The 11,052-nt window shown below is 38.3% G+C and overlaps 1 protein-coding gene across 1 annotated transcript in view; it reads right to left on the bottom strand.

Annotated features, from left to right (window-relative positions):
• Nucleotides 1–708: 708 nt before the first annotated feature.
• LANCL1 (LanC like glutathione S-transferase 1) overlaps nt 709–11,052 on the bottom strand; it is a 44,311-nt gene continuing 33,967 nt past the window's right edge. The window contains exons 5-10 of the mRNA XM_082841376.1: nt 10,767–10,902; nt 10,072–10,218; nt 7,610–7,792; nt 5,529–5,705; nt 4,355–4,427; nt 709–3,746 (exon numbers count right to left, since the gene is read on the bottom strand). Of these exons, the coding sequence (XP_082697502.1) occupies nt 3,670–3,746; nt 4,355–4,427; nt 5,529–5,705; nt 7,610–7,792; nt 10,072–10,218; nt 10,767–10,902 (793 nt within the window). The 3' untranslated portion in view covers nt 709–3,669. The remainder of the gene's footprint in view (nt 3,747–4,354; nt 4,428–5,528; nt 5,706–7,609; nt 7,793–10,071; nt 10,219–10,766; nt 10,903–11,052) is intronic.

Below are 11,052 nucleotides of genomic sequence, written 5' to 3' on the forward strand. Positions count from 1 at the left end.
CATCATCTATACCTTTACTCAAAGGAGCAAAATAAAATTAACTGTGCATTTATCCTTAGTGTTGTGAGTCATTCAAACCACTGACAAGGGGAATGAAAGGCATTTTAATCATATGTACCAGGGGACAAAATGTAATATGGGGATGGAAACAAGTATTTTATAATTTGGCAAATTTTGGTGTGCTAAGTGACACTGAATAGCTGTGTCATGAAAAGAAGTAGTACAGTCATGCCAGGTGATTCAGCAGAACTCCTTTCCAACATCTGCACATACACTTTATAATTATGCCCCATTTAATCTCCCCCTCTAGTCAAAGTTCCTTTCAGAACTGGTCAGCAGGGAAATCGATTTCTAGAATGAGACCTTTAGTTACTAACCTCAGAGTGGATTCTCATATGTATGAGCTGGTTGATATACTGCTTTGCTTGAAGCCTAGTAGATTCTTCCTAATTCTATAATGATCAGATTTTTAAATATTTTCCTCTAATAAATTTTTACCTTCATGAAGTACTTCAAATCTTGTTTGACCCAACAAAGAAGAAAAAGTCAGGGACAAACCCTAGGGAATGAGCGCATAAAGAAAAAGCCACTGAAGAAATATATTTCTTAAGTTTAAACCAAAGCAAACAAGAAGCACATGACAATATATGGTCCTAATAAAATTTTATTGAGAAGCAGTTAAGTCAAATTCTTTACGGAACACAGAAATACATACAATTCCAGCCCTTTCCAATAAATGGCAGTATAACATTGGCGTAGGATCCCTGAATATCCTACTTTGTTTTGTACCTGTAGGAGAGAAACAGTTCTTCTACAGCTTAACAATACAGAAGTGGGGTGCTCTGACCTATTTAGGGGGAGCAGCGGTGAAGTCAGAATTGAGTATGGATAACAAAGGATTATAGATGAGTTCAAGTAGCCAAAGGAGTAGATGAATTAATGTTTACTCTTCACGTTTTGTATTTCAAACTCAGTCAAGAGAAGGCAGGGCATTATAAGATTAGACACCAATTAACCTGAGGACTTATGAGCAAAGTATACCTCTCAAGTTATGCGGGGAAGTTGTAATAAGAGAGAAAACGGCCGCTTTTACCTAAAACTCTACCTACCGTGAAGGCTTTTGATGCCAAATAATTGGAAGTGACATCAAAGATGAAAGAGGGTCAAACGACTCTAAGGATTAAAGACTGACTTCTTGATGGGACCAATAGGATTGATGTAAATAACTGATCGTGACGTTCATAGAAACACATGACAGGATAAATGAATACTGCTTGACAAGGTTTTAAGGTTTCACTACCTAGTCTTTACATGGAGATAAAAGATATTTCTGAGTTTTCTGGGAAGCAATTTTGCGCAGTTTTTCGTCTTGTTCTGTTTTCTAACAAAAGAAGAATATCTGAGGGAAAAATGATGGAACAGAAATAGAACTGAAATGATGCCTCTTCCTTTCAAAACTAAGAAACTAGTGTAAAAATTTCAGTTTCTACCATGGTGTTAGGGTATAAGTCTGAGTTTTATAGCCTTTGCCCAGAGTTTAAAATCCTATCAAACATTCTGAGCTCTTAAACATAAATAAAACAAACAATGGCACAAATATAAAATCCTGCCAGTTTAATAACTTACAAAGCTAAAGTAAACAATGAAAACTGAATTGTGTTTGCACTGATAAATTTGTTAAGGGATGGCAGTAGCTAAACAGCGATCCAAATAGGAATAAGAATCTTATTCAAATGTTCTTCTCCCTGCCTTGATGTCTTCCTGGGGTTAAATTAATTAAGATGTTTGCTGAAGCACTGTGATCAGTCTCCTCTGGTTAAGAGAAAGTGTTTTGTTCTTTTTCCCTTGGTTAGTAACTATAGTAGCTAAAAGTGCAGGTACAGTATAGTAAGACATTTAAACCAAACGGGGTCTATTCTTTCAAGCTGGACACCCATCCAAAGGCAGGTTAGCTTTCCTGTGGATGCTGACACTGTTCATGTGAAATGTTCACGAGAAAGGCACAGCTTGCACACAGCTTGCCAGCAACACTTCAAAATCTGAGAGGCACAAGGTTGTCCCTGACTAGCATGAGTCACAGAGGAATAAGCTAATCCTGGGAACTGAGCAGTGGGCCGTGTTTTAGATCCTACTGTCAGTAGCCTTTAAAGGGTCAGGCAATTGCCAATAATATTAGCTATTTTGGTGCTAAATGGAAAAGAATAGGGGATTGCTATCCACAGGAACCAACATATACTCAGTGGGGATTTGGTTCAAAGTTCCAATAAAAATAGCATGTTTTTGTGACCGAGAAAGCTGTGAAATAGCCACATTAAAAATTCTTAGAGCCTGTTTTCTTAAAAGCTGCAAAATGTTTCAAAATCAGTCAAAATACATAGAAAAGACAAAACAAGCCTGGGAAAGTCAGCAATGGAAGGAGGAGGAATGGGAGCTGATGAGTCAAAACACTTGTACAGAATTTGAAGCACCAGGGATTCCTCACCTACCTTATCAGTACCCGATCCTGAGGGCTCAGAAATGGATGAGTGTTAAAGCCTAGGCTATGCAAAGGGACAAAAGCCATTTGTTCTAAGAATAATCACTGGATAATGCCTTCTCAGGAACCAGCATTTCTATGGAAAGCTTAGCGATTTTGCAATATAGCAGCCCTCCCCCACTTTTTAAACAAGTAGAATGCTCTACTATTTAGTGAAAAGATCAACATCTAGATAGATAGGAAGGAAAACATCTTATGGCTTGTACCAAGCAGCCAACGCTTTATAAAGCGTAGTCATTGCAAAGTAAGTAAAACACAAATCAGAATTTAGAAGGTCAGTCAGAAAGGGTGGACTCAAATCCTAGGTCATAATATATTTACACACAGAAATCTCATTTCCCGATCTTACACTAATCCCAAAGAAGAAACAAATATACATAAGTAGTTCCAAAACATACTAGCTTATTTGGAGAAAACAAACTTTTTGTTAGCTTATCTTGAAATAACTTTCAAATCAGAATTTTCATATAATGACCATCACATTTCAGAAGTTTTCGATAAAGATGTTGGATTATAGAGCCTGGATGCTCTACTAACAAAAAGAGGCAAATTTGAAAGTATGTTTATCTCTAGTTTAAATAAGCATTGTGAATTTGAAAAAGGGTGTTTAGGTCCCTAGCCCAGTTGGCAACTCTTGCAATTTTTGCCCTGGAAGCATATAGTTATATTTTTGTCCCCTTTCATAATCAACCACTTAGAGAAAAGCAAAGTCATAAAACTGTCATAAAAAAAAATACTAAAGGGAAGAGGTGGAGGTCAATATCCAGCGATAAGCATGTATTTATCTACATTTAGTTTTTTTTAAACATTTTTAGAACTGTAACAGACGGTTATATTCATAAGCTTTAGTAAGAATACGACTGCCTCCAAGTTCTGAAATATATGCATATATGCCCTCAAAATACTGTACATATATCACCTGTCCTCCCTTTAGGATAAACTGAAGTTAATTTAGATTTCCCTGGATATTTTAAAATAAAAGTAAATAATAAAAAAGGAACTGAATTAAAGACATATTCTGAAAAAAAAAAATCAACTAAATCAAGTACACAGTTTGACTCTATTGTTGCTTTAGCCCAGGTATGATATACAGAAAGGCTCATGCAGTGAGTTGCACTGGGGGGACTTTCCTCTTACAGTTCAAATGCAGGAAACCTGGCTTTCTTGGGCACTAGGAGGTCAGCCAAGAAATAAATTGTTCCAGCCATTCCTGAAGGAAAAGAAAGAGGCACAAGTTATTACACCAAATGATGATGTATTATAGACTGGCTTCATTTTGTAGCATAAACGACATTATGATATTAACTTAAATGATTTAAATGAAGTGGGCACCTGGTTATATATGTTGCAGCTTGTTAGACAAGATCACGAGTGAGAGGCTCAGCCTCTTTACCCAGGTGGAAGACAGGAGGGAAAGCGGAGCCAGACAAGTTCACGGCATGGCCCTGCCATTTACCATATGTGAGCTCCTTCACCGTGGCCCCATTTACCTGTCTGAGCCTCAGGAACCTCATCTGTGACATGAGGAATAATGTATATTTTTGCTGCGATGATTTATGATAACATCTGCAAAATGCCCAGCATGTGCCTGGCTCCATAAACAGTAGTCACCATAATAACTACTACTGTTGGGTCCGTGGTGGTCCATAAAAAAACTGATTTTTAATACTGAGTTACTGTATTAGGAAATAAAGAAGCAGTTTAAGAAATAACTATGAAATTAATTTGTTGACAAAACTCAAATTAAGATACATTAATTACTAAGCAGAGAAGCAGATGCTGATATTATAAGGCAAGTAAGTAACGTGTGAAAAATACCTTCAAAGAGGGAGAAGGGGGTGTCTGGTGTTCTGCATCCGTGTTCTCCATAATCTAAGCACCATTCAGCGAACTGAAAATGAGACCAACTTAAATTACTGAAGTGATTTCTTCTAGAGACCCCTAAAAGTTGACAGAGATTGTCTCTAACATTTACTCTGAAAAGTCAAAAACTATCTTCAAGGCAGAGAAAGGGGCTGATGCAGAGAAATGGACGGTCTAAAAGAGAGTACGAATGAAGCATGGGAGGAATTTAATGAGCTGTCTGAGCCATCTCCAAGGTTATCAGAGAAGAAAGAAAGGAACAAAACCACCTTACATCTCCCAGCACTCTTCCAACCCCACCACAAATGCTGCTGAGTAGATTTATGTCCTTTAAAAAAAAAAAAAAAAAAAAAAAGCTAATTCAACTGAATAGCCTTTTAAATTTTTATGTTTTGATTAAAAATTCTTTTCTTCCCCAGCAAAACATTTAATGACACATGGGTAGTCCAAAGTTCTAAATAACCAACTAAGGCAGTCCTGTTTATAGAACTGCCCCACCAATGCCCTCTTCTCTCATTTTCTTTTCTTTTCCTTTTTAAAAAATTTTTATTGGAGTATGGTTGCTTTACAATGTCGTGTTAGCCTCCACTGCACAACAAAATGAATCAGCCACACACATACAGATATCCCCTCCCTTTTGGACTTCCCTCCCATTTAGGTTACCACAGTGCATTAGGTAGAGTTCCCTGTGCTATACAGCATGTTCCCATCAGTTGTCTATTTTATACATAGTATCAATAATGTATATGTGTCAATTCCAGTCTCCCAATTCCTCCCACCCCCCCCCTTCCCCCCTTGGTACCCATACATGTGTTCTCTACGTCTGTGTCTCTATTTCTGCCTTGCAAATACGATCGTCTGTACCATTTTTCTAGATTCCACATGTATGCGTTATTATATGATATTTGCTTTTCTCTTTCTGACTTACTTCACTCTGTATGACACTCTCTAGGTCCACCCACATCTCTACAAATGACCAACTGAATAGCTTTTGAAGGTTTTTCTTAAACTGTGTTTGTTCTATAGACTTATGGTGTAAAAAAATAAATGAATTAAATCAGATTAACTAGAGACACTTCTACAGCCTCCTGTGCAAAGGTGCCTTCTGTTCAGCGGTTCTGACTCCTACCTTACAGGCCCTGTACAGGTACTTCGCGTCCTGCGTGAGGTTGTACAGCGACAGGAAGGCGTAGGCATTCCCTGCAGCGCCGTGGCACAGCCCGTACCCCTTCTTCAGCAAGCCATAGTGCCAGATCACATCAGCACACTGATAGGCATCATTGAGATACCGTTCCTCTTTGAACACCTGCAGAGTCAAGGGACATAGTTTTATTACAAGGGATAGAAAAGAAACCTCCACTGACCTTCCTTCCTGATAGGAGAGAAAGGGAGACGGGGTAAGGGAGGAGACAGGGAGGGGCCTCGGCAAGAAAGGGTAGGAATACAGAAACAGAGATGTGTTTTATCGGTGGGGACAAATTACAAGAATTCACTAGTTTTTTTTGTTTGTTTTTAAATACATAACTGGGCATGACCTTGTCTGCATGGTGTAAGTTTTATATGTATGTATGTTTGCGTATGCGGGTGTTATTGGTGAAGTAGCCTTATTTACTTGCAACTTGCTGTTATCGTTAGTCAATTTCCAAAGAATAAACGCTGTCTTTTCTGTAACAATGATACCCTTCACTACTAGAAAGTTTCTTTATACACTGGAGAAGAAACTGTTTATCAAACTGATTACAAAAACTGATTTGATTATAAAACACTATACTTTTCAGAAAAATAGACACATCTTAACAATCTATTGTGGCCTCCTATATCTTGATCAAAGGTTTAAAAATATTATTATTATTATTATTTTTGGCCACACTGCATGGCTTGTGGCATCTTAGTTCCCTGACCAGGGATGGAACCTGTGCCCCCTAGAGTGGAAGGATGGAGTCCCAACCACTGGACCGCTTGGGAATTCCTGATGACATTTTTAATATCTCATTGCAGTAGAGAAGTAGAATAAGACAGTTTAAAAGTTTGTGCATTATATTTAACTTCCTGAAGGCAAAATCTGATATACTAAACGCTTACTTAGACCATGAGATGCCAGTCCCTATTTAGAGTCTATAGATTTGTAATTTGTAGAACGGGCACCAATGAACATAGATATCTTGGTTTACTTCCATTTTTTTCCCCCTCAAAGAAAAACCTTTTCTTCTTCGATTATGGCTCTGTCATAGCATGCTTTTTAGAAGTGATATTTGAATTTTTAAAATTATGGTAAAATACAGATATAAAAGTTACCATCTTAATCATTTAACGTGGACCATTCAGTGGTATTAATTACATTCCCAATGTTGTATAACCATCACCATTATCTATTGCCAAAATTTTTTCAACATTCCAAACAGAAACTTCGTACCCATTAAGCAATAATTCTCACCCTCCCAGCCCCTAGTAACTTTTATTCTACTCTCTATGAATTTGCCTGTTCTAGATACCTCATGTTAACCATCACATCATATAAGTGGAATCCTACAGTATTTGTCCTTTTGGATATGGCTTACTTTGCTTGCCATAATGTTTACAAGGTTCATGCATGTTGTAGTATGGATCAGAAGTTAATTCTTTTTTATGGCTAAATAATATTCCATTGTATGTATCCACCATATTTTGTCCATCCATTCATCTGCTGATGGACACTTGGATTGTTTCTACTTTCTGGCTACTGTGAATAATGCTGCTGTGGAACACTGCTGTACAAGTATCTGTTTGAAACCTTGTTTCTACTTCTTTTGGGTATATATACCTAGGAGTGGAATTGCTGGATCATATGTTAATTGTGTTTCATTTTTTGAGGAACCGCCAAACTGCTTTCTACAGTAGCTTTACCATTTTGCATCCCACCAGCAATGCCCAAGGAGATTCTTTCTATTTTTAATCGAGCTCCTGGGATATTTATCTTGGCTTTGCCACTGATGCTAATCTTGGCTACTCTACCTGTCCGTGAAGCAGTCCCCTGTTCTATGAAATAATGTGTGCTGTGGTACAGATGGATACTGTGAAAATGAATTATAATCCATACAGCAAAGTGATTTTAGGTCCAACAAATGGTTTGTCTATATATTGTTCAAGAATTATACAGAAAACTAATTTAAATTATAGAATTTTATATTATGTTTTCCAATTTATTTCTAAAAATGAGAAAATTCACAGTACCTTATAGGCCTGAATAAGCATGTAGACTACCCCAGGAGAACCGTGGCACCAATGGACTAGCAGATCCCGAGTATCGTCCACACAAGGAGGGTAATTGCCGGAAGGGAATTTCAGCTGGCAGACATAGTCTACACTGGGCTTGACCAAACTATGTAACTTCCCATGGCTCACTTGAAGGCTGGGCTAAAAACAAGAAAGGGAATTATCAGTTCTGCGGAAACAAACAGACCTTCCTAAGGCTCAGGGATGAGTTTTAAATAAGAAGGAGAACATGACCAAAATGAACTGAAAGTCATTAAGAGGTTCTGGATTCCATCCAATTTTTTTACCTATTGGTCCAAACTAAAATTAGGCTATCAGTTAATACTTGGAGCCTTATGTACGTATTATTTTTCGATATTTATTGTTATCTATATACATATGAATAATTTTCCAAAGCCAATGCTTAAGAATGTGAGTGTATGAGAAGTTTCCTAGGTTCTGATACCTTAAATACACTTTAAAGACCACAAAGAGATGCATTAGACAAACCAGGCACAACTTGCATTTAGAGAAGTGATAGGTGATATTTCCAATAGGAGAGGATGCTAACAAGTTGGGAGACCTGGGATCTAGATCCCGCATTGGTGTGACTCTAGATTAAGCCTTTCTGCAAAAGATCTGGGACTGATACCTATGAAGGATTATTTTGATACAACAATGTATGGATTTATAGGACTCGCTGCCATATGGCATATGAGCCTTCATTTTTTATACAATTTTTAGTTTCTCCTTTTGGTCCTGGTCTTAATTCAATGCACCTCACACTTTAAACAACAAATTCAGTCTTGTCTTTGCCAGGCAGGGGGCGAGCACCTGGGATGAGAGGGAGGCAGTGCTGTGAAGCACAGGCAGAGGCGGCAGGGAACGAGGAGATACCGACCATAAGGCGCTCACAGATACCGAACATGCAACGAAGTTCTTTAGGGCACATTTAGATTTCACTTTACCCAAAGAATATTGTTCAAGCTCAGTTTAAAACTCTAGAGTTGAATGACTGGATTCTCCTCAAACTTGCAGAAGTTATCCAAAATGGCCTAAAAATAATGTTTTATGTTGATACACAGGCACCTACCAGAATGTACTTTTAGGATTAAAACTTAAATCATTTCAAATAGATAATTATGTGCAAATGGAAAATTCAATACTTGGGTTTCCAGGTTTCTTACTACAACCAACACATGGAGGCAGAGGGTAAGACACCTGATGATCTGCTTCAAAGAAAGGTCATGAGGCCATCCAGTCATTAACATGTGTGATTCTAATTCACCTTGAAACTTCAAGGTTTTTCTTCTTTCCCGAAAACTTTCAAGAATCTATATTTACTTCTGGAAATAGAGAGCCAACAAGGGAGTGTGCCAGCAAAGTAAAGGAATTTAAGTCTGAATTGTCGAAACCCCTAATTATAAAACTCTGAATTGAGAAGTGCAGAATAAATACAAGAGCTGGTCTCCTACTGCCACTAACATTCAGTGACTCTGCATTGAAAAGCAATAATAACCCTGTTTTTCAGCTTTGTTGTCCTTGTTTAGTTATAGGGAGAGGATAGGTCTGAGGTTGATTTTGCATTATTATAGCCAGCTACTCAACCAGCTATTGGTATTTATATCCAACCACTCTTGTAGAACATATCAATGAAACACTTTTCTTTATGCCACATTGTACTTTGGGAAGTTGAGGGGGGCACCTTTACCATCATTAAAAATTCAATATTCTTTTACCATGAATTCTTATTCTTACACAAAGTGCCGATTTCTCCTTAAGGAGAGTTAAACAAGCCCCTGGAAATGATGCTCTCATGAGAAGCCCTCTTCTGACCTCCCCTTCCGGGTTATGCCTGATGCAGTAAACTCTATTTGCCCTTAGTCTGTTTGGCTTTGGCTGATGTCCCCCAATAGTTTTAGATCCGAAGAACCGTTGAGCATGGCATATTCAGCTATTTTTCAGGTAAGTTACACAAAATCCACCGAAAAGGCTCCTTAGTTTTGCTCTCTAACTGAGCTTTAGGCAGCATATTCTCCTTTGTTTTCTACTGATTTTGTTCTTACTCCTGAAATTTGTCTCAATGGGTTGTGCCTTATAGTGTGGAATAATACTAATTCAAGGCATCTGCTGAGAGAGAGCAGAGCAGAAGGCACTTCATCTAAAAGAATAGGTCAAAACACTTTAGTCTGCACAAGCGGCGTGAGGTGGGCAAGTGTGCTCACCTACAAATCAATCATCTCAAAGCACACTGGCTTTTATTTTTACACACTTTAAATGCACTTTCACAAGCACTGTCCCTGTTTACCTAGGCCAGGTGATTACCAGGAGAGTGATGCAGTGGTTGGCAGAATGAAAAAATAGGGCTGGAGCACCTGTCTTCTCACCCTAGAGAGTACAGTCAGGAATCACATTCTAGCTGCATCATCATCCCCTCTTACCTGCATCAGGTAGTAATAAATTCCTGCCAGGCCATGAGCGGCCCCCACGTAATATTCTTGGTACCATTCATACAACAGTGGAGTCCTTCCTGTGAAGTTTCTCTTTCTAGCTAGGTCTTCTCCAGAGGTTAAGACTGTTTCACAAATCTGCAGGGAGAAATTGACCGAAATAAGGAAAGAATGAAAATGGCGCCAAGGAACTTTTTGCTAAGAGGTACTGGAGAACATGGCAAATTCGACACCACCTGATGGCCATGGACGGGCACAGTTTGCTTCTGTACTCAGAGAAGCACATGGGATTATTCTGCCTAAAAGAGGGAGAGTCTGGAAGATTTTGAACTCTTTCTACTACAGCTCACAAGAATTCACCTGTCAAAGGAAAGCAAAGCTCCTTCAGATACAAGAGGAACACCTGCACCTTGGAGGTGAAATCTGGCCCGTATTTTCCTCTGAATGGCCTCTAAACTCTCAAATGGAGCAGCTGGACTTCTTAGTCCAAGTCACTCTCTATACAGTTTCCAACAGCACTCCAAGTGAAGCTGCTGGTTCTCTGATCATGCCTGACCTTCAGAGGTTAAGATACACCTTACCTTCCAGCTACCTGGGATGTGCCAACCAGGGAAACAAAACCAATAGTTTAGGCAGATAGTAGGTGGGATCCTAAAAAGACTCCAAAAAGCACAAAAACGCAGTACCTGCTGAATATGGCTTTGAGGAATCTTTTCCACTCCAAAGTTCTTATTCACAAAGAGAAGAGCACAGATGTAGCCCATTCGTCCATAGAGCATTTCATTTGGAGCATGGGGATCAATCTTATTTAGGTGAATTAGCCTGGGAATAAAAATACATGCTTAAGATAATGTAAAAGGGACCAGGCAGAGATATATACTTAAAAAATGGTATGTTTAAAACAACACACACAAATATATATATAGTTATATATATACACATATATGGAATTATTATATTATTTTAAATATA

This window comes from Leucopleurus acutus (assembly GCF_964270905.1).
Source record: "Leucopleurus acutus genome assembly, chromosome: 6".
Classification (NCBI taxonomy): domain Eukaryota; kingdom Metazoa; phylum Chordata; class Mammalia; order Artiodactyla; family Delphinidae; genus Leucopleurus; species Leucopleurus acutus.